This window comes from Bacillus rossius, chromosome 14, assembly GCF_032445375.1.
Source record: "Bacillus rossius redtenbacheri isolate Brsri chromosome 14, Brsri_v3, whole genome shotgun sequence".
NCBI lineage: Eukaryota > Metazoa > Arthropoda > Insecta > Phasmatodea > Bacillidae > Bacillus > Bacillus rossius.
Genome location: NC_086341.1, coordinates 2331861 through 2356427, shown reverse-complemented (window position 1 = coordinate 2356427; position 24567 = coordinate 2331861). Strand labels below are relative to the sequence as shown.

General features: G+C 44.7%; 1 protein-coding gene across 1 annotated transcript in view; it reads right to left on the bottom strand.

Moving 5' to 3' along the window:
• LOC134538993 (facilitated trehalose transporter Tret1-2 homolog) overlaps window positions 1-23190 on the bottom strand; it is a 57089-nt gene extending 33899 nt beyond the window's left edge. The window contains exons 1-7 of the mRNA XM_063380655.1: window positions 23051-23190; window positions 21961-22022; window positions 11673-12019; window positions 10026-10298; window positions 7665-7976; window positions 3355-3460; window positions 2017-2227 (exon numbers count right to left, since the gene is read on the bottom strand). Of these exons, the coding sequence (XP_063236725.1) occupies window positions 2017-2227; window positions 3355-3460; window positions 7665-7976; window positions 10026-10298; window positions 11673-12019; window positions 21961-22022; window positions 23051-23190 (1451 nt within the window). The remainder of the gene's footprint in view (window positions 1-2016; window positions 2228-3354; window positions 3461-7664; window positions 7977-10025; window positions 10299-11672; window positions 12020-21960; window positions 22023-23050) is intronic.
• Window positions 23191-24567: the final 1377 nt, after the last annotated feature.

The following is a 24567-nucleotide window of genomic DNA, read 5'->3' as shown; positions in this document are numbered from 1 at the left end:
AGGCCTGTATCTGCGCCAGTGAGCGGCCCCGGGTCTCCGGCAGCCAGAGGAAGGCCACCATGCCACCAGGGCAGCAGGCGCTACTGAGACCAGCCCCCGGGCTCAGCCGTGGAAGGAGGCCTGTATCTGCGCCAGTGAGCGGCCCCGGGTCTCCGGCAGCCAGAGGAAGGCCACCATGCCACCAGGGCAGCAGGCGCTACTGAGACCAGCCCCCGGGCTCAGCCGTGGAAGGAGGCCTGTATCTGCGCCAGTGAGCGGCCCCGGGTCTCCGGCAGCCAGAGGAAGGCCACCATGCCACCAGGGCAGCAGGCGCTACTGAGACCAGCCCCCGGGCTCAGCCGTGGAAGGAGGCCTGTATCTGCGCCAGTGAGCGGCCCCGGGTCTCCGGCAGCCAGAGGAAGGCCACCATGCCACCAGGGCAGCAGGTGCTCCTGAGACCAGCCCCCGGGCTCAGCCGTGGAAGGAGGCCTGTATCTGCGCGAGTGAGCGGCCCCGGGTCTCCGGCAGCCAGAGGAAGGCCACCATGCCACCAGGGCAGCAGGCGCTACTGAGACCAGCCCCCGGGCTCAGCCGTGGAAGGAGGCCTGTATCTGCGCCAGTGAGCGGCCCCGGGTCTCCGGCAGCCAGAGGAAGGCCACCATGCCACCAGGGCAGCAGGCGCTACTGAGACCAGCCCCCGGGCTCAGCCGTGGAAGGAGGCCTGTATCTGCGCGAGTGAGCGGCCCCGGGTCTCCGGCAGCCAGAGGAAGGCCACCATGCCACCAGGGCAGCAGGCGCTACTGAGACCAGCCCCCGGGCTCAGCCGTGGAAGGAGGCCTGTATCTGCGCCAGTGAGCGGCCCCGGGTCTCCGGCAGCCAGAGGAAGGCCACCATGCCACCAGGGCAGCAGGTGCTCCTGAGACCAGCCCCCGGGCTCAGCCGTGGAAGGAGGCCTGTATCTGCGCGAGTGAGCGGCCCCGGGTCTCCGGCAGCCAGAGGAAGGCCACCATGCCACCAGGGCAGCAGGTGCTCCTGAGACCAGCCCCCGGGCTCAGCCGTGGAAGGAGGCCTGTATCTGCGCGAGTGAGCGGCCCCGGGTCTCGGGCAGCCAGAGGAAGGCCGCCATGCCACCAGGGCAGCAGGTGCTCCTGAGACCAGCCCCCGGGCTCAGCCGTGGAAGGAGGCCTGTATCTGCGCGAGTGAGCGGCCCCGGGTCTCGGGCAGCCAGAGGAAGGCCACCATGCCACCAGGGCAGCAGGTGCTCCTGAGACCAGCCCCCGGGCTCAGCCGTGGAAGGAGGCCTGTATCTGCGCGAGTGAGCGGCCCCGGGTCTCCGGCAGCCAGAGGAAGGCCACCATGCCACCAGGGCAGCAGGTGCTCCTGAGACCAGCCCCCGGGCTCAGCCGTGGAAGGAGGCCTGTATCTGCGCCAGTGAGCGGCCCCGGGTCTCCGGCAGCCAGAGGAAGGCCACCATGCCACCAGGGCAGCAGGTGCTCCTGAGACCAGCCCCCGGGCTCAGCCGTGGAAGGAGGCCTGTATCTGCGCGAGTGAGCGGCTCCGGGTCTCCGGCAGCCAGAGGAAGGCCACCATGCCACCAGGGCAGCAGGCGCTACTGAGACCAGCCCCCGGGCTCAGCCGTGGAAGGAGGCCTGTATCTGCGCGAGTGAGCGGCCCCGGGTCTCCGGCAGCCAGAGGAAGGCCACCATGCCACCAGGGCAGCAGGCGCTACTGAGACCAGCCCCCGGGCTCAGCCGTGGAAGGAGGCCTGTATCTGCGCGAGTGAGCGGCCCCGGGTCTCCGGCAGCCAGAGGAAGGCCACCATGCCACCAGGGCAGCAGGCGCTACTGAGACCAGCCCCCGGGCTCAGCCGTGGAAGGAGGCCTGTATCTGCGCGAGTGAGCGGCCCCGGGTCTCCGGCAGCCAGAGGAAGGCCACCATGCCACCAGGGCAGCAGGCGCTACTGAGACCAGCCCCCGGGCTCAGCCGTGGAAGGAGGCCTGTATCTGCGCGAGTGAGCGGCCCCGGGTCTCCGGCAGCCAGAGGAAGGCCGCCAGCGCGCCGGCCAGGCTGCAGCCGCCGAAGAACCAGAAGCAGGGGCCCATGCCCACGCGCTCGGCCACCTCCAGGAAGAAGCGCGCGTTGAGGAAGCCCAGGAAGTTGAGGCAGGCCATGGTCAGGAACACGGCCCGCTCCTTGACCTCGCCGGAGAAGACCTCGGCGGCGACCGTCATGGGCACTGGCCCCCAGCCTGCGTCACAACAGTCCCCCTTCAGCCGCCGCAGCTCGGAGCCGAGCGAGTGCAATAGATCTCCCGCGAGAGAGATTACGAGAAGCCAAAGATGTACATCAAGTTCTGTCCCCTGCCCGAACACGCCCGAACAATTCACCTTCGGCCAACCTCGGGATTTGTTTTATTTTTGCGCAGGAAAAAAAAAATGAATTCAAGTATTAAAAGTGGTCGGTTAGGTTATCCCAATTTGTGGCATGTCAAGGCATAAATAGTATCTCCCAAGCCTTCTACACCTTGTTGCCACCACACATATTTACTAACAGGTTCTAGTCAGTTAGCGCCACGAGGAAAAAAATTATAATTTTCACGTAGGTGACTACAACCGTCGTGATAATCACGCCAACTCACAAACGTTGACTTCAACAAGTAGTCAAAGCTAAGTCCTATGAAATGTCAATAAAAAAAATCAATACAGAAGCTTTACTGCAAGCGGTAGGTATTCAGTTCTTGAAATCGCAATATGGCGAGGCCTAGTACCTCTTTACCTTTAACACTGGCTCACATGTGAGTGGAATTTTGCATTTTAGAAATTATTATATACATGAACCATCACAGACATTTTTAAAACATAAACATACATACATTATTTGTAATTATTATTTGTAACATGTTTTTTGTAAACATTTTTGAAAAAAATAATGAAAAAAAAAAAATCAATTGAGTTATTATCTCCCTCTAGACCTTAAGAGTGCAATGAACAATTTTTGACTATTTTTCAAATATCTGTTTTTGAAATTGGTGTCTCAATACTCTGAGTTTCAAGAACACGTGTTTCCCAACAAAGGATAACCAACCACGTGACCCCGTGGAGGCGTGGTGCCAACTGTATAACTGTGTGTCAGGTGAGATACTTGTGCGTGGAAGCATTAAGGATTGACGTACACATTATGGGCAGTACATTTAGGTTCATATATAACACACTACTATACACTCATGAAAACGATTTCGAGGACAACTTTACCCTATCGAAATATTTTAAACGGAAAATTAAATCTGGAACTGACCATTGAATAAACTTTGTGATGTTTAGTAAAAGTTTAAGTTTTTTCAGTCTTAAACTGTTAACAGCAATAAAAATATCTCACCTATGCCGTAGAAAATGTTGAATCCAATAGCGCATGTGATAGGCAACACTCCATATTTAGAAACATCTCCGATTTCCTTCATATGAAAGTATGTGCCAAGAAGAATCTGAAACAAATGCACAACTAAGCATCATAGGCGTGCCTACAGGGGGGGCCAGGTTAGCCATGCCCCCCCTCCCCAATGTAATCACTCAGATCGGCATTTTCTCTAATGCGTTCGTTAATATTCGTATATTCCTGGCACTGTTACACTCAAACTGTTTTTCAGTGTTGCAGCAATACCAATATTTTTAAACATTTTATCGTTCTGGAAATACAGCCGACTTAGTTTATTTAAAACACGAGGTCATGACCAAGCAAAAAAAAAAAAAAAAAAATTAAGAGGTTTGTTAAAGTTCTGTTGTCTGAATTGCTGTGTTTGCATTCACTAAAAAGAAGTTCATTTCAAGGTAGATCTGGACCAAGCTATTGGAAAATTCGGAGGGGGGAAATGTGTAAGTACCCTTTAAACATTGTCTATGGATAAAAAAAACATATTTTCAATATTGTTTCAATTATACGGATATAAATATTAACTAGTAAACATATCTCGTTGATACTGCACAAAAATATAAACACGGCAATGAGTGAATGTATTTAGGCTATTTAACATTCTAAATTCAGCTTCTGATTTAAAAAATTTAGCAGGGCCCCCCCTAATGGAAATGTCTGGGCACGCCTATGCTAAGCATTTATATTGGTCAAAACCATTCGCTGTAACTGATATTTCGGAAAACCATAGACAACTGTAATTAAAATTGCTGTACCAGTTCTCGACTAGACACATGCTGGTATAGCTTCTTAAGCTATGCAATAGATGATTCCTTTCCAACATTATTTTGTTCCTGCCTCTTTATAAATTTCAAGTTCAGTAAAAAAATCAATAAAAATTTTTGCTTATCTATTTTTAAATATATAATGTAAGATAATTTACTAGACATGAGCAAATAATACAATGTAACAATACCTTTAAAGGAAACTATGGCATTAATTAAAAACTTTGATAATATTCACTGTTAATTTTACTACTTATATGCGAATAAAAATAATATTGAACTATAATGTGACAATTTGTAAGGTCACATTAATATTGCAAACATGTGTTTAATTGAAGTAACAGAGATGAGTTTAAATGTAAAGAAAATAATTACCTCTAACATAAAGGAGTTGAACAAAACAATATTTTTATGTAAACACCACCAAAACTGTAGGCTGTGTGTAGTATGTATGAACTTCGTACAATTAATCACTAGGGACGGGTGCATGTGCACCAACTTAACAGCTGAAGAATTGGGACCTCGTTAGGGAAAACGTCTGGAAGTCTCATTCGATTTTCGATTGTTTGACTGTGTAACCAGTTTAGAAGGATTCAGTTGCGACTCTGACTTCGTGGTTTTTCTGAGGCATTTGAGGGGGGATAGGATAGAAGGGAGATTTTAAAGAGTGTATACACTTCCAATTTAGTGGCAAAAAATGTTTTTTTATGGCATACAGTGTAACCAAGAATGGTGTATGTCCACAAAAATAATTTTAAGCCCATCTCCCACATTGCAAGAACCATTCAAGAAACACTTTTAATTTGATGGTGTCCCAAATCAATGGTAGTCAACATTAATGTAATGGTCGCATGTTCTGCAGGTGTCCACTTAAATTGTGAAAGAGTCGCCTGAATGAAAGATGAATATAAACATATGTGTTTTAGTAGTTATCTCTCAGATTACTCTATGAGTTTTCTCTGAAGTTGGCTGTTGGCCATATTCATTAATACAATGAGTTGGTATACACATACAATATGAATGGGAACATAACAAACCAGGTTGGTGTATTGACACATTTGATAATCACACCCATCAAGTTCTAGATAGAACAAACAGGTACATATTGGGTGAGGGAGGCGATCAGAACAATAATTCCCACACCAATTTTCTTAATCGTACTTAACCTTAAGTGCGATCTGTCGATGTGTTTGTAAACTTCCCGAGTCTGTAAATAACCGTTATTGTTATGGCTTTGTGTGTGTGTGTCGTTATATCGTAGAACATGGTGTCTGCTGAAACTGACAAATGCCGAAATTGTGGATGTGTTGAGCTAAAGGCAAACGAGCAAGTGATAATAGCTTGTGTGAGTGTGTGTGTCTTTATATCGGAAAATAACATGGTGTCTGCTGATACTGACAAATGCAGAAATTGTGGACGTGTTGAGCAAAAGGCAAACGAGCAAGTGGTAATGGCTTGTGTGAGTAAGTGTGAGTCTTTATATCGCAGAACTACATGGTGTCTGCTGATACTGACAAATGCCGAAATTGTGGACGTGTTGAGCAAAAGGCAAACGAGCAAGTGGTAATGGCTTGTGTAAGTGTGTGTCTTTATATCGTAGAACAACATGGTGTCTGCTGATACTGACAAATGCCGTAATTGTGGACGTGATGAGCAAAAGGCAAACGAGCAAGTGATAATGGCTTGTGTGAGTGTGTGTGTCTTTGTATAGCAGAACAACATGGTGTCTGCTGATACTGACAAATGCAGAAATTGTGAAGTAGTTGAGCAAAAGGCAAACGAGCAAGTGATGACTTGTGTGAGAGTGTGTTTCCTTATATTGCAGAACAACATGGTGTCTGCTGATACTGACAAATGCAGAAATTGTGGACGTGTTGAGCAAAAGGCAAACGAGCAAGTGATGACTTGTGTGAGAGTGTGTTTCCTTATATTGCAGAACAACATGGTGTCTGCTGATACTGACAAATGCAGAAATTGTGGACGTGTTGAGCAAAAGGCAAACGAGCAAGTGATAATGGCTTGTGTGAGTGTGTGTGTCTTTATATAGAAAACAACATGGTGTCTGCTGATACTGACAAATGCAGAAATTGTGGACGTGTTGAACAAAAGGCAAACGAACAAGTGACGACTTGTGTGAGAGTGTGTTTCCTTATATTGCAGAACAACATGATGTCTGCTGATACTGACAAATGCAGAAATTGTGGACGTGTTGAGCAAAAGGCAAACGAGCAAGTGATAATGGCTTGTGTGAGTGTGTGTGTCTTTGTATAGCAGAACAACATGGTGTCTGCTGATACTGACAAATGCAGAAATTGTGAAGTAGTTGAGCAAAAGGCAAACGAGCAAGTGATGACTTGTGTGAGAGTGTGTTTCCTTATATTGCAGAACAACATGGTGTCTGCTGATACTGACAAATGCAGAAATTGTGGACGTGTTGAGCAAAAGGCAAACGAGCAAGTGATGACTTGTGTGAGAGTATGTTTCCTTATATTGCAGAACAACATGGTGTCTGCTGATACTGACAAATGCCGAAATTGTGGACGTGTTGAGCAAAAGGCAAACGAGCAAGTGATAATGGCTTGTGTGAGTGTGTGTGTCTTTATATAGAAAACAACATGGTGTCTGCTGATACTGACAAATGCAGAAATTGTGGACGTGTTGAACAAAAGGCAAACGAACAAGTGAAGACTTGTGTGAGAGTGTGTTTCCTTATATTGCAGAACAACATGATGTCTGCTGATACTGACAAAAGCCGAAATTGTGGATGTGTTAAGTAAAAGGCAAACGAGAAAGTGGTAATGGCTTGTGTAAGTGTGTGTCTTTATATCGTAGAACAACATGGTGTCTGCTGATACTGACAAATGCCGAAATTGTGGACGTGTTAAGCAAAAGGCAAACGAGCAAGTGATAATGGCTTGTGTGAGTGTGTGTGTCTTTATATAGCAGAACAACATGGTGTCTGCTGATACTGACAAATGCAGAAATTGTGGACGTGTTGAGCAAAAGGCAAACGAGCAAGTGATAATGGCTTGTGTGAGTGTGTGTGTCTTTGTATAGCAGAAAAATATGGTGTCTGCTGATACTGACAAATGCAGAAATTGTGGACGTGTTGAGCAAAAGGCAAACGAGCAAGTGGTAATGGCTTGTGTAAGTGTGTGTCTTTATATCGTAGAACAACATGGTGTCTGCTGATACTGACAAATGCCGAAATTGTGGACGTGTTGAGCAAAAGGCAAACGAACAAGTGATAATGGGTTGTGTGAGAGTGTGTGTCTTTATATCGCAGAATAACATGGTGTCTATTGATACTGACAAATGCCGAAATTGTGGACATGTTGAGCAAAAGGCAAACGAGCAAGTGATGACTTGTGTGAGAGTGTGTGTCTTTATATTGCAGAACAACATGGTGTCTGCTGATACTGACAAATGCCGAAATTGTGGACGTGTTGAGCAAAAGGCAGACGAGCAAGTGACACAACAGGTGGAGAGCCCCACCATGGACGAGGCGACCCCGGCAGAGGACACGAAGATGAGCGGTCTGCGGCCCACGAGGTCGATGAGCAGGCAGGACGCGATGCCCGCCAGCACCATGGACACCCCGGTCACGATGGTGGACAGCGTGGGGCTGATGCCGGCGCCGCTCGCGGCGAAGATGGTCTGCGTGTAGGTGGCGAGGGCGGTGGCCCCGCTCATCTGCTGGAAGAAGCAGAGCGCCAGGCACAGGGCCAGGGCCTTGAGGTTCCCCCGCGTGGCCAGGTGCTGGAAGGAGCTCTTCTCCTTGTCCTGGGCCCGCGCCTTCTCGCTAGCCTGTGGACAACATCGCGTCATTCTACTCGGCGCAGGAGACACCACTTTCTGAACTTATTGGTGATGTTCCACAATTGACTTAAAGAGCACTTTCCTAGTTTCCTATCTATCTGTGTCTCAAAAATGATGTTCGTAGGCTTTCACAGCCATTGTCTCAAGTAGCTTGGCTTCTGGGTTGTAGCCGTATCCTTGGCAAATAATTCACCGACGTTTCGGTCGACATTGCAGTCGTCATCACCAGGGATGGTGAGTAACTGCTTCCTGATGATGGCGACTGCAATGTCGACCGAAACGTCGGTGAATTATTTGCCAAGAACACGGCTACAACCCAGAAGCCAAGCTACTTTACCTTCAACAACTCCAAATATTTTCATGGAGAGGAATGAACTCTCATTAGCAGGCTACTCAGTTTGTAGAGTTAATCTCACTTTCTTCCTACACATTAATTTTAATCAGTGAAAAATAATTTTTTTTCAGATAAAACTCATAATATCATCTGGAAATATGAAAATTTATCAACATTACACAGATAAATAATGCAGCACATTTCCCAAGCAGTACCACCACTTGCACGATGAGCTATTTTATTTTGTTTCCTCCCTACCTCAAACTTCTCCTTCGACTACACAAGGTTACTTCAAGGAGAGCAGGTTTAATGGTTTTGGGAATTGTATAAATTTCCAAGATCAAAAAGATAAAAACTATCATTAATGTTTGCATGCTGCCCCTCTAATTGTTGAAAGAGCTTTTATTTTTTTAGTATATGTATATATGCCTCAAAGTTAGCCTAAATAGTAAAATATAAAATTCAAGGTGAGAAATAAATGTGATGTGAAAAAAATGGTTTCTCAAGTACAAAATCAGTAGTGAGCTCAAGTTTTAACTAACATATAAAGCTAAGTGACATTGAGAGAATGCACATGTGGAGTGTTTTTAATCGAATATTAGATAAAGTTGAGTTTGAATGCCGCTCTTGTTATTACAATAACGGTTTTGGAATAAAAACTTAGTGGGATCCCATAAGTATACTTTTCAAACTGTTATTAAAATATTTAAAAAAAATCATTTCAAAGAACTTTGTAAAAATTGGTACGCATTCACTATGTGAATTTAAATGACACAAGTCATCTTTAAACCCTTGCAATAAAGACACATATTTGGAACCCAATTATCACATAACGAGTTCAGAATTTATGGCATGTGAATAAGATCAGTGCCAAGTCACAAAGGCCAAGCTGTGTTTAGAGCAGTGGTTCCCAACCCTTTTCAGCTGGCGACCCACCTTTCCTAATCGGAATACCTCCACGGTCCATCGGTCCATGGTGGAGTAAAAAAAAAAAAAAAAACATTATTTGTATCGCATCCATTCCTTACGTATATATAATAGACCATAAAATATTTTAAATATGTATGGTTTTTTGAAGATACAGATTGCTTATTGACAAACAATTTGTGTTCTGATATGAAAATGATGGAAAAAATAAAAGCCCTTTGTAGCAAAGCACAATTCGATTTGTTTTGATTCTTCTTATCTTTTCTGATGGTTTATGCGATGGTTTTTGATAGCTTCAGGATCGAGTCGCGACCCACCTGTAACCCACTAGTGGAAGATATATGGGACCGAATTCAAACGTCAATAACTTTTGAAATACTGAACGGAATGAGGCGAAATTTGAAAATTTATACATTTCGTGGACCGTTCTTTCTTTACACATGATAAAAAAATTTTCCGTTATAAATCACCGAATTCGGCTGTTGGAAACCTTGCGTCACATCGAAAAAGGTTAATTAATGACTAACCGATTCTGGTACGTGCCCCTGAAATACGAGATACGCAATAAATTATCCAGTAAAAAAAAATTGTTTCTGAGTGCATTTCGGAACAGTTGTTATCCGCATCGTGCGTGTCCATGTGGCCAGAGATCGTCTCATGGTAAAACAAAATGAATGATCATTGAAACAATGGCAAGACAAACCCACTAGTGGGTCGCGACCCGCCGGTTGGGAAAGAGCGCTGGTGTCTGAGGACGAAGTGAGCTCAGAGCTGACCTTGATGAGCTCAAGCTCGGTGGAGACCTCCTCGCCGGAGCAGTTCCTGAGCCAGGCGAGCGCCGCGCGCGCCTCGTCCACCCTGCCCCTCGCCAGCAGCTGGCGCGGCGAGTCTGGCACCAGCAGCAGTCCCGCCAGCAGCGCCAGAGGCAGCGCGCCGGACAGCAGCGCCAGCGCCAGGTACGACACGAACGGCCCGACGCTGTACTCGAGCAGGAAGCCCGACGTGAAGAACAGCATGAAGAAGGAGCCCAGCACGCCGCGAACCTCAGCCTGTCGACAACCCCGCAGCAACATTTCATATATGTGCGCACATATATGCCACACAAACAATGACTCACTGAACCATGGTAACATTCCTGCAACATTACACATATGTGTCTAAAACATTTGTGCTTTGTCCATGAGTGGTTGCAGGAACTGATTATGCGATGTGTAACCCAGCCAGGATGCAATTTTCCTCATGTTAAGTCCTTCCTTCAGTACGTGCCACACAATTTGACGACTGTGCCCAAATTTAGCTGATATATTTCCCTGTACAGTACGTCGACGATCTATGGAAAGGGGACCACACACGATGTCTATGAGTGGTTTCAGGATCTGATTATGTTATGTGGAACCCAGCAGGATGAAAAATTCCCTCATGTTAAATCTTTCTTCAGTAAGTGCCACACAATTTGACGACTGAGCCCAAAGTTAGCTGATATATTTTCCTGTACAGTCCAACGACGACCTATGGAAAGGAGACCACTCACGATGTAAACATGATGTTGAGGAATAGATGGCTGACCTGTGCGGTGCAAATCAGCATTCTCAGTCTGACAAGCTCGAAACGCTTTGACCCATCGTGCAACCGTGTCATGCAGTAACGCTTTCGCTCCACAGGCTTCAGATAATCCTTGTTAACATTGCGATGCATTTGTGCCTCGGGCCATCTCGATTTTAATCCACGATTTTAATCCACGACCGCTGATCACTTTTTGTAAACATGTTTTAGAGTGTAAGAAAATACACTGTCCTCTTCAACACCACACAGAAAATGCCCCTTTTACTTGATCGACGTTTGTATGTACTCTACACATCGACAACAGCGCCACCTCACTGCTCCGATATCCTGTTCGCGCAAGCCCGATATTCTGCGACTTATTCACATGTAGGACACAAGAGAGGGACGGTGGATGATACAATGAGGATGTAACAATGGCATGTGCACCCGTAAGATACATGAAGGCTCACTGTAACATCTGCCGTGGTTCCAACATGTGAAGAAACAAGGTTTATTCCTCACCCAGAATATGATCCAGGTGGTTTTTGTTTGGAAGGTGATTGGTCGAACAATTTAAGTCCACCTATTTAAGCAAAGAAAAAAAACCTGCACGTTCAACACATGTAGTGATAAATTGTTCAAAAACATTAGACATTAGCATGACAGCAGATAGATTCCATCCAGCTGCTGCCAAGAATGTTGTGAACAAAATCAGTAGAGTACTATTTCTTTTTAATTTTTGACAAATATGCAAACATTAGGTATAGACTACGCTTGACTTGTAAAAGTGCAACATTTAGCAACCGTGGTTATGTATTGCCAGATGAGGGTCATAGAAGAGACGTCAAGGTGAGGTAGGCACGTCGACGGCAAGGCCTCACCTGCGCGATCTCGCCAGTGTAGATGGGCAGCACGGCGAAGGTGGCGCCCATGGCCAGCCCCAGGACGAACCTCCCGACCAGCAGCACCTGGACGGAGCGCATGGCCGCCACGAGGACCCAGCCGCACGCGTACACGGTAGCCACCGCCATCAGCGTCGCACGGCAACCGTAGAGTCGCACCAGGAACACGGCCGGGGCGGGGCCCAGCACGCTCGCCAGCAGCTGCATCGAGCCCACCCACGACTGCTCGGCCGTCGTCAGCACCAGCGAGGTCTGCTCCGCCAGCGAGGTCAGCGCCGGGGACACCCACGTCACGATGCAGCCGCCGCACAGCGTCGCCAGGTTCACTGCGGTCAGCACGCCAGCCCTCCGGTAGGGTACCACGACCTCCCTCACTAGCGTGTTGTTGGACCATGACATGCCTTCATCAACCCTCTCTCCGGTAGGAGGCTATTGTTGTACCACGACCTCCCTCACTAGCATGTTGTTGAACCATGCCATGCCTTCATCAACCCTCTCTTCGGTAGGAGGCTATTGTTTTACCACGACCTCCCTCCCTAGCGTGTTGTTGGACCATGCCATGCCTTCATCAACCCTCTCTTCGGTAGGAGGCTATTCTTTTACCACGACCTCCCTCCCTAGCGTGTTGTTGGACCATGCCATGCCTTCACCAACCCTCTCTCCAGTAGGAGGCTATTGTTGTACCACGACCTCCCTCACTAGCATGTTGTTGAACCATGCCATGCCTTCATCAACCCTCTCTTCGGTAGGAGGCTATTGTTTTACCACGACCTCCCTCCCTAGCGTGTTGTTGGACCATGCCATGCCTTCATCAACCCTCTCTTCGGTAGGAGGCTATTCTTTTACCACGACCTCCCTCCCTAGCGTGTTGTTGGACCATGCCATGCCTTCACCAACCCTCTCTCCAGTAGGAGGCTATTGTTGTACCACGACCTCCCTCACTAGCATGTTGTTGAACCATGCCATGCCTTCATCAACCCTGTCTCAGGTAGGAGGCTATTGTTGTTCCACGACCTCCCTCACTAGAGTGTTGTTGAACCATGCCATGCCTTCTTCAACCCTCTATTCGGAAGGAGGCTATCGTTGTACCACGAACTCCCCTCCCTAGCGTGTCGTTGGACCATGCCATTCCTTCATCAACACTCTCTCAGATAGGAGGCTATTGTTGTACCACGACCTTCCTCCCTAGTTTTTTGTTGAAGCATGCCATGCCTTCATCACCCTCTCTCAGATAGGAGGCTATTGTTGTACCACGACCTTCCTCCCTAGCGTGTTGTTAGACCATGTCATGCCTTCTTCAACCCTCTATTCGCAAGGAGGCTATCGTTGTACCACGAACTCCCCTCCCTAGCGTGTTGTTGAAGCATGCCATGCCTTCATCAACCCTCTCTCAAATAGGAGGCTATTGTTGTACCACGATCTCCCTCCCTAGCGTGTTGTTGAAGCATGCCATGCCTTCATAAACCCTCTCTCCGGTAAGAGGATTTTGTTGTACCACGACCTCCCTCACTAGCGTGTTGTTGAAGCATGCCATGCCTTCATCAACCCTCTCTCAAATAGGAGGCTATTGTTGTACCACGATCTCCCTCCCTAGTGTGTTGTTGAAGCATACCATGCCTTCATAAACCCTCTCTCCGGTAAGAGGATTTTGTTGTACCACGACCTCCCTCACTAGCGTGTTGTTGAAGCATGCCATGCCTTCATCAACCCTCTCTCCGGTAGGAAGCTATTGTTGCACCACGACCTTCCTCCCTAGTGTGTTTTTGAAGCATGCCATACCTTCATCAACTCTCTCTTAGGTAGAAGGCTATTGTTGTTCCATGAACTTCCTCCCTAGCGTGTTGTTGAACCATGCCATGCCTTCATCAACCCTCTCTCCGGTAGGAGACTTTTGTTGTACCAAAAAACCTTCCTCTCTAATGTGTTGTTGGACAAAGCCTTCACAGGAATATATTGTTACGGCACAGTCCTACATCGGCCAGCCTACCCAAGCATGGCCGACTTGGGAATTAATTGAAATTCTTTTCTTTTAAAATCGTTTTATTTCATTAGAATTGGTTTATTTTGATTCTGTTTCATGTAATTTCACTTCATTTCATTTATCTCATTACATTTGGATACTTTTCATTTCATTTGTGTTGTAATAATTCATTTTGTTTGGATACATTAGGTTTCATATCATTTCGTTTTGTTTGATTGTATTTCAAATCCATTTGTTTCGGTTCGGATTGTTTCGATGTTTTCACTTTGTTATGTATACCCCTCCAGAATGACATGTGGCGTAATCGCACGTGTCCTGTCAGTGAACTCTACCCCTTCCCTCGGTACATGCGTGAGAATCTACATCACCCGCACGATACTTGTGTCATCGGCTCCTTGGGTACGCCAATAGGCGTCTTGGACGGTTTTGTCCATCGCCTCATGTTACGATACAATTGGAAGGTTACAAGATATTGGTGCGGGCTTTCATAAAAGGGTGTATTAATTACAAGGCCCTGGTCGACGAGACTCAGTGAGATCAGCCGAGAGCCCTAGGCGAAAAACCTCTTAATGCCCCCCCCCCCCCCCACCACGGCCGGACACCCCAAAAATGTTTTTCCTTGCCTCAAAATACATCACGTAAGCCAAAGATTTTGTCAACAATCAAATGTAAGCAGGCTTGTGTTTTTTTTTTACTTTTTTTTACTTATTACAAATCATAAACAGGTCACCGTGGACTTTAAATAATTACTTATATTCAATGTAAACATTCCAAACTGTTACAAAAATCCATTTCCATCTAGTTTCAATAATCGTTAAACATATGATATCAACTGTTATGTGTCGTGCTGCGCCGCCCCCAGCTACTTGGCGCCCTAGGCGGTTGCCTGGTTCGACTGTATGGACGCACCGGCCCTGGGTAGACCAGCGGGACCGCGATACTGGCGAGTCTGGGCCATCCGTCGAGAGAAATTAGGGGCCCCGGGTCAAACCATTAGGTCGGCCTCTCTTCCCATTACCCAATACTCGACTCTTAAAACACTCCCGCTACCCCTTTCCAAATCACTGCAGTAATTTAAGAGATCATCATGCTGTATAAATTTTTTATTATGTTTCTATTAATGAAACTTAATTTTAATTCCTTTATATCTTTTTAAAAAAAATATGACAATTTTTTTTAAATTTAAAAACTTAATAATTTATGTAAAACTTGATAATATACACAAGCTTTTAGACAAGACACACACTTGTAGACACACACATTACACAAACTCATATAATACACACACACACACTTGTAGTCTGTTATAATTTTCTTCCAGGCAGATTTGCTTGTGCAAATACAAAGTCACCGCGGCCACGACTGTAAACGTGATATGAAGATATCGCATAACGTAAGGTTCCCAAATTTGTAAATTTCGTCCTGCCATCAGGATAAACTTAAACAATATAAGTTTTGCAATGTAACCGGGGCCCTTGTGATGTCGGGACCCTGGGGGTTTTTGTCCCCCCAACCCTACCCCGCCAACTGGGGGTTTTGTCCCCCCAACCCTACCCCGCTAACTGGGGGTTTTTGTCCCGCCAACCCTACCCCGCCAACTGGGAGTTTTTGTCCCACCAACCTTACCCCGCCAACTGGGTGTTTTTGTCCCCCCCCCCAACCCTATCCCGCCAACTGGGTTTTTTTGTCCCCCCAACCCTACCCCGCCAACTGGGGTTTTTTGTCCCGCCAACCCTACCCCGCTAACTGGGGGTTTTTGTCCCACCAACCTTACCCCGCCTACTGGGGGTTTTTGCCCCCCCCCCCCCAACCCTACCCTGCCAACTGGATATTTTTTATCCCCATCCCTACCCCGCCCACTACGGTCATGGTTTTGAGTTGGAGATGTTGGTAGTGATACAGATACCAGCGAGGTGCAGTTTGCGATAACAGAGAGCAGGGGATTTTCCCGGCGACAAGCGACTGCGGCTTCAGGGCGAAGAGCGAAACTCAAGGTGACGTCGAAGAGGCGGAGTTGTTGATGCGACGCTGGTGAGACTGGTGCCTGGTGTTTGGGACAGTGTTGCGCTCACACGCCCCGACGTGAGGCGTGCGTCGTTCTCACGTTGCAGACCGATACTGATGTGAATATTAGTGAATAAGTCAGGCTATCCTTTCAAACCCTATCCCCCCATTTTGTAACAAAGGTCTGTTAGTTCCTAAATGTCCAGTAACCTAACCAAAAACCTTTTTTATAACATTTTAATTTTACATTGAAATTTTCTTGCATGATTTTTGATGGTCTATAACAGTGAAATAGCGTCAGATTCACTAGTCTCGACCCATTACTGAGTTTCCCTCTCTCACCTGTGAAGGCGCGGAAAATATAACTATCAACTGGAATTGGGAGATTAAAAAAAAACTTTTAAAACCATTTAGATGCATTTATACCAAAATTCGTGACTGTAGCTGTTGAAAGGCTCGTACGTGAACACGCGGTGTCAGAGAAACTGTAGTCCATCTCGCAGCCTTGAGCATGGAGGTAAGATGTTATTGAGATGGCGTGAGCAATATGAGTAGTATATGCTGGCCGGTTCGGGGACAGGGTTTAAGGTGTGGTGTCGGTGGTGTCGGCCACGCCACGGCGGCCATCTTAGATGACCTTGACCAATGACGCACGAAGACACGAAATAAGTAAATGTACGAAGAAACCTTCTTGTGCGAAGTTTCGCTGTTTCATTCGTGGTTTACTCGTATTGACAGCTCGAGACGACACGCGAAAAAACTGTAGAGGTGAAATCCACGTGCCTTGCTGTGGAACTACCTGCAGACATTTCGACCCCTCGGTTTAGGTTGGAGACTCGTGCGCGTACAAGCACACAGGCAGACTGCTGGACATGACACTAAACACAAGACTGTGCTCTGTGACTTGCAGGTAAGTGATAATGGATTCCACTTGGCGCAATCTGCATTTCGTGGAAAGTTGAAAGTCTACTATTATCTAAATACGTTTAGTGAGTCAAAATACATTTGTGATTTTCTTGACGATATCAAGCAGAACATAAACGATCAGCTTACTGATGGAGTCGCAACGTACGGACCTTTAAAATATAACGTGTTGCTGGACTGCGTATTATGATAAACCGTATCGGTTCGAGGAACAAGTGAACAAGTTTGCATTCAAGATAGTGAATACTCCCATTTACAATTCCGACGATGGGAAGCATTCTGTTAAAAAAATTGCATTGATAAACTCGGGAAGAAATATACCATGTAGGAAAAATATCTGACTGGTTTCTGTCTTCAGTAAACCATTTGGAGCTGAGAATTAGTCAGCTCAAGCCAATGCAAGAACTGAATATTTATTAGATTGCTAACTTTAGTGAGTGTTCACATAGTAGTGTAGTATTTATGTAATACATGTTTTGTTTGTTATTTTGTTGTTTTATTGAACCTGTTTTTATGGTATTTTTAATTCAATTATATTTTTTTGCAAGGATCGAAAAATGGACTAGAATCGCTCGTATCGAATCAGCTGTAATTTGGGACATGAGGAATTTATGCCTCTTTTAGGATTTTTTGCCATATTTTATTAAATAAGCATTTTTGTTTAAAATAAACAATTTTTGCATTGATCAAGTATATAACTAAGGTGATAAGATAATCATTATTTTAAAAAGCAATATTTTTGATGAATTATTTTTTTTTTTTCGAATTTCTGGCTAAATAATTAAAGATTTCAAGATGGCAGACAAATTTCAAATTGGCGGGTCGTTCTGCACTCTAGCAGGTAAAAATTAAATTAACATGGTGTTGGGCGAAAACAGTATTTCGATTCCAAGATAGTGCCCTCCAGCAGACTAAAACATGATGGCGGACATGACATCATACTAGCTGGCGATATATTTATACGTTGGCATTAGTGGTGGGAGGTCAGTCTGCCGGTGGCTTCCATGGAGGAAGGATCCATCGCCATGTTTTTTAATGGAATGACCTTCACCAGGTCCCAACCGAGGACTCTGAACTTCATGACGGAATTATTTTTTAATAAATTTTATAAAATTTGCATTCAAATAAATTTAAATAAAAATTTTATTTACCCTGAATTTATAGCTAAATAATTACGGATTTACGTTATAGAGGACATTACATAATTTTAAAATAGCAAAACATTTTTATTAAAATTTTATAATTTATTTAAATTACTAATTTTTAAGATGGCTGGTTATGACGTCATAATCCAAGATGGCGAATTTTTTTTATTGAAATTGATAAAATTTTTTTTTTAATATTCCCGATTTTCTAGCATAAATATATGGATTTTCAAGATTGCGGCCATAACGGAAATTGTAAGGTTATGTAACTATTTAAAATGGCGGCCATACCATCCTAATTGTCAAGGTCATGACCTCGGCGAATTATGGCGGCTTGCTTTTAGGAGTCTTAAGCCATTATGTTTTTAGGAATTTTGGATCTTTTAAAGGCTTTTGAGGCATTTCGAATTTCAAAATTTTGAATTCTTTGCGAGTTTTTCCCCTCGAAAATGGATTATTTTAATTTTATTTTAATTTTATTTTTTGATGGTATTTTTCCCCCTAAAAACTGGAAATTTTGGTGGAGTTTGGTGAATTTTTTGTAAATTTAATTTTAAAAGGTAAAGGTCAAGCTCAAAGGTCAAAGTCATCCAAGATGGCCACTGTGACGTCAAATTCACTATGACGGCTGACACCAACGACACCACACCTGAAACTCTGTCCCCAGACCGGCCTACATATACTACTAATATATGTCATAAGTATTAATAATTGAAATAAAAATGAGAACGACTCTTTAAAAAAATACTTTTTCTTTTGGTTACAATGACGTTTAAAGCTGATTTATTGCCGATATGTTGTTAAAACGTTTGTTTAACTATACCCACTCCGTGACATTTTTTTGAAAGATATTTCTTAAAGAGTTTCTCACAAGAAATATATTAAACAAACTTCTAGCATTTCGCTTTTTCACGATAACAGTTTCTTTGGCAAACCAATAGCTGACGAGGGTGACTTCAACTCTAGAACAGAAAAACCTACCCCATGGTTTCCTTAACAATCCAGGCACAGACGGAACGAGAGCGCTGCTCCAATGAGCGAGCAGACAAGTGTCACGAGACCGCCCACTTCACGGCTGATATACTGCAGACGGCGAGGGACAGTCGACACACAGTTCCAGCCACAGGCTGCATTTGCTCAGAGCGACTAATTTACCACGGCCCGGGCAAACAGGAGCTGCTTGCAAACACTCGCTCGACAGTTCGTGGCATGCTTCACGCCGTTTCGTAACCGCAATAACCGCCCCAATGGCCAGTGCTCGGGAGACGAACAGAACAGAAGTGCTTGCGTGTAGAAACAGCGCTTTTTGCAGGGGTTAGGTGGGGGAAACACATTCAAGACTAGCTGTGCTCAAAATAACCACAGCTGATGAAAATTTATCTTGTCTGACAACAACGTTAACTCCAAACCCTTAAACATACGTGCTACAGTCTACGGACAAACCTAAGTTTAGCATTAGCATCCCAAAATATATTGCCACTTGTCCTATGATACTGGCTAAAGTCTTCAGGGAGTTTGCTTACAGGTTTTCCAGTTTAAAAAGCATTCATTTTCCCCCAGTAATGTTTTTAAGAATTCTGGTACGTCAAAAAGTTTTTTCCGGTATAAATAAAAAATAATAATAAAAAAACATGAGATACACCAACAACGTTTTTTCTTCTTCTTTGAAAATAAGCTACAAATATGGAAATAAATATTTATGCAATCCTTAAACAAAACAAAATACTTTGTGCTGAAATTAAGGGGGACGCAAAAAATTGATACTTCCTTTCGCTGTACTGCCTTAATTAATCCCCACATTATTGAAAGAAACTGTAAAATCATATATTTATATTAATACAATAATAACTGAAATTATTGATCTATATATTTTTGCAAAAACCACGCAGTTAATCCATATTAATTTGGTATCATTTTATAAATATTTTTTTATTATTGATTAAAATTGTTTGAATTAAAATAGTTTATTAGTGAATTATTTTTTATCGAATTTAAATATTATTTAATATTTGTCTATTTGTTAGAGTATATCGTATAAATTACTGGAACGATTTTGATGAAACCTGTTTGTGTTTTAAAGCTTATGATTAGGCTTAAAATTTTTTTTACATATTTTATCTAGTTATGCTGACGGGAACCGGAGAGATAACAATAAAACCACAGAAATGTGAATGTCTGTAAAATTTTTAAAATATACATACATGATGCGATGATTAAAGAAAAAATAACCGAGCGATTATTTTCACGGGGACACACATTAGTTAATAATTAATAATAACTTCTGGACCTATTTAAAGGAATTATTATATACATTTTAAACAGTAAAATATATTTATATAAATGCGAATAGTATCGTTTAAAGATATCTTTAATAATATTTAGTGGTTTAAAGACTACTACTACTACTACTACTACTAATAATAATAATAATAATAATAATAATACTACTACTACTGCTGCTACTACTACATGTGAAGTTCAGAAAATCCCGAATCTACACGAAGGCGTGTTTGAAAGGTTTGGTGAATCGTAGGTTACCAATTCGAGTCCGCCGAAACGTTCAATTGCTGGCTCCATAGAACAAGAAGGGAGATATAGACACTTAGGCTGGGTTCACAATTAAAAAAATTAAGCGAGTGCACAGCAAGCCATGCACACCACCTATGAACACGACCTGTGCGAACTGCGAAATCGGTTCACAATTGAATTCTTACTATTAATTTCAGCCAATGAAATTTCGCGAACTATGCGACATCTGTTGGCAGTGTTAGTAAATAAACATATTAACTTTCAAAATAATGATAATACTATTATTATTTCGACATTTTCTTACCACAATATGGTTAGTAAATATACACATATTTCTAGTCCCGCCAAAAAACCACCCTGCTCTTCTCTCATTGGCTGTTGTGCCATGCGTACGCGACCGAAATAAAATATATTCATCTCACTCCTGTGCGCACGACCTCGCTCCCATGCACACGACCAACTTTCTGCTATTGTGAATCGTTAGGTTAGGAAACATGGTGTTCATATCCTATGCACAAGACCTACTGTTACTGTTACTGTTATTTTTTCAATTGTGAATCCAGCATTACAGTAGAGACTGAAAACATGTTTTGCGAGATATCTGTTTCGTGGGCCCATAACTACTAGCAAAAAAAAAAAAAAAAAAAAAAAAAAATCGGCGCTGATGAAGTTTAAATCAGAAGTTGTTAAAATGTTAATTTAACTACTTGAAGACTTTATAATTTATAACAGAGATCCAGACAGTGCGAAAAACACGGAATACTGTTTTATAATAAATGAGCAGTAGATGCAGTTTTTTTCTGGTTTGCCACACCACAAAATATGTGGCTATCAAGATTAAGTGAATTAATTCCACTGGTTTTATGCATTACTTCTCACAATCAATTTATCTTTGTTATAAATCTATTATGAAAGCTACCATCTTGCGGGCGGGCCAGAAACTACTTCGTAAAACTGGGTCTCGGTCTCGGCAGTTAGAGTTTCCCCCATCCTCGGGGCAACTAAACACTCGGGAGAGTCGCCATCACGGCGCGACTGGCCAGCAAGATGGCGGAGCACGGCTCGCCAATCAGGGGCCAGGGTGGGCCGGGAGTGGGCGTGGTCCATGGGGGAGAAACTCTATTTACCGAGACTGAGTCCTAGTTTTTTTTTGAAGTAGTTATGGGCCCGTCCGCTAGATAGTAGTTTTCATCATTATATTGCTGACATAACTACATTAATTTATTAGGAGAAGTAATGTATAAGCTATTATCAGGCAAACAAACCAGTGAAAATTCACTCTATTTAGGTAGCCACTAATTTTGTGGTGTGTAATACAATGAGTTTTTGCACCTCCTACACCTTTATTTATTACATAACGATTTATTACAAAACAGAATTAAGTTTTTCGCATCGATTAAATTAGTTTTGCGCCGCCAAGAAGATAACTTAATATAACCAAAAAAGCGTATTGACTCTCTATTCCGATTTTTTATCTGCTGGTAGTTATGGGCCCGCCCAACAATAGCGACACTTGTCGCGTGAAACATGGTCTCAGTTTCCACTGTAAGAGTCGCACTTCTTATTATTTCCCTCCTTGTTCTGTTGCGTGGTCTTACCTACAGCCGCCGCAAACAGCTGCCTGTACACCCGCCGCCATTGGACCGCCTTGCCCGTCATGTCTGCTGCGCGTCGAATGACTGACCTTCTTCTACACCTGGACGGCCGAGACCTTGCCATCTGGCGATAGCATTGTCAGCACTATCACTACAACCACCGAGAAATTGCAACAGTTCGCGTGGCCTTGAGATAAACGACCACTTCTTTTCAAGTACACCTGGGTCACGTTGCTTAACATGATCATCTTATTTACATGCATGCCAGCTAATCCGAAGTTTTTTTTTTTTAACTCTTGCCAAACGGCTTATGTTGCTCAATTATGCATTAAGGCGGAGTCTCACACACCATGTTGATCGAATTTCATTATCCCGTCGTTACTGTTAGTTCAGGGCTTTTTCCTTGAAATTTAACATTAGGAGTTTGGTGGTCTGCCCCAAATATTTTCAACAGATATTTACTAAGTGTTATAGAATGGGTGTAAAAAGTCGCGCAAAAGTTTGTAATTTATTATCACTTCCTCGACTTTTCATAATGATTATATGTACTTAGCAAATATCTGTTTAAAATGTTTGTTGCATAACAACAAATGCAAGGGAGGTGCAGGGTTACATTTACAGAAATAGCTCTTCCTAAAAGAAATGATGCGTAAATAAAAAAAATTTATAAAGGAATGTGAGACACCATCTTAAGACATGAAACTGGTTGTATTAATGACATCACATTTGAAACAGGTGTAAAACAGGTTTTGTTTAAGTTTAACTTCTCGTATACAGGGGCAGGATTGAGTTTCGAATGTCGGTTCCAAGATTTCCATTTTTCCTGGGAAGGCATGATGCACAATTCAGATTAAGCATTGCGAAACGCCCAACAAACTAAGGGGTACTAACCGAGATCTTAGCAAGAAGAAGAGTACAAACGTAAGACTTGCCTGTGTATTGTTTAAAGAAAATTTTTTTCCCTATAGATGTTTGATATGCACATTTGAATAAATAAAATAGAACTTACTTGTTTTGTCTTTATAATGTTCTGCCACCTTCTGATGTTTTCAGCATTTAGGTTACTTCCTCTGTGATGTTTTTACCTTGATGTACATGCCAGGCCCCACCTAGGCAAGCAAAAGTGTGTGCCTCGTGGGTCGGCAAGGGTCGGTGCTTGCAGCTGGGGCTATGCCTCACGCGAACTGCAACATGGCTCCTGGTTGTCCCTGGCCCCGGGGGTCGCCGCTCGGACACGAGTAACTGGTAGGTCGGGCTGTCGGCTCGGGAGGCGCCTGGGTCAGGGGGGACTCGGTGGAGCCCGGCGTGAGCTCGGCCATGCTAACAAGAGGGCTGGGGGAGCAGGGGGGCACCCAGGGCACAGACGTTGCGGGGTGTGGAAGGGGCGGTCCTTGGCAGAGGGTTGGGGGGGACTCGGGGGAGCTCGGCCATGCTAGCAAGAGGGCTGGGGGAACAGCGGGGCACCGGGGCACTGACGTGCGGGGTGTGGAAGGGGCGGTCCGGGGCAGAGGGTCAGGGGGGACTCAGTGTGGGCTCGGCCATGCTAGCAAGAGGGCTGGGGGAGCAGGAGGGCACCCGGGGCACAGACGTGCGGGGTGTGGAAGGGGCGGTCCAGGGCAGTGGGTAGGGGGGTCCAGGGCAGAGGGTCGGGGGGAGCTCGGGGGAGCTCGGCCATGCTAGCTAGAGGACTGGGGGAGCAGGAGGGCACCCGGGGCACAGACGTGCGTGGTGCGGAAGGGGCGGTCCGGGGCAGAGGGTCGGGCGCTCAGACACGGCCTCGCGCGACGCGGGGCTGTGTGCACGCGGCGCGGAGTGATTTGCAGACGGATCCCGAGGGCAAACAGCGGTCGTGACGGGCGAGGACACATCTCCGCCGAGCAGGTACGCCTGCGCGTGAGAGATGAGCCACATATCGTCTCCCTGGGGGGCCACGCCCCGGGCGGAGAGAGGGGATATAACGGCGCGGCAGGCGGGTGTCGGGCCTTCAGTGGCCCGCGGGAGCATTGTGTGTGCGCGTGTGTGCGTGTGTCTGCGAGGGGCGGAGTGCGGCCGGGGACAGCTGCCAGGTAGGCGCGCCTGTGACCTTGACAGCACCCTGTCCTTCGTCACGCCTTTCTGTGACAGTCCCTCCCCCTTCCACGGGAAATACCTCCTTATTGCCGGGGCCGAAGACTATATTCTTGAAGTTGTCTCGGGCCCACCCGCTAATGTATTACTAACATAGCTACATGTCACATTTGAAAATATTTTATCATGTATTTTACATTTAGTTTCAAAATAAGTGACTTGACGCTTCAAAATGCTGCTCAAGTATAGTCGCTTTAAATTAGTAATATTATCGTCAGCCAGATAAAAAATATGTCCAAATTAAAAGGCCAATATTTATGACAAAAATAAATGTGGCCAACATGCGCTTTGGAAGTGAAACATTACACTTCCATTATTCTACTCGAACGATAAAAAAACTAAATACTGAGAAATAAACTTATAAAATTAAAACTAAACAATGAAGTACACAATAACGCAATGAACAGCTTTTGTGTAGGCGAGGCTCCACAACTTTGCTCTTTTCATTATGCTCTGATTATTAATCGCATTGACTTACTATAGATACTATATGGAAAAAAAGTTACACTTTAATAAAATAAACATGAGCAACCATACACGCAGCTATGCTAAGATAGTCGAAGATAAAA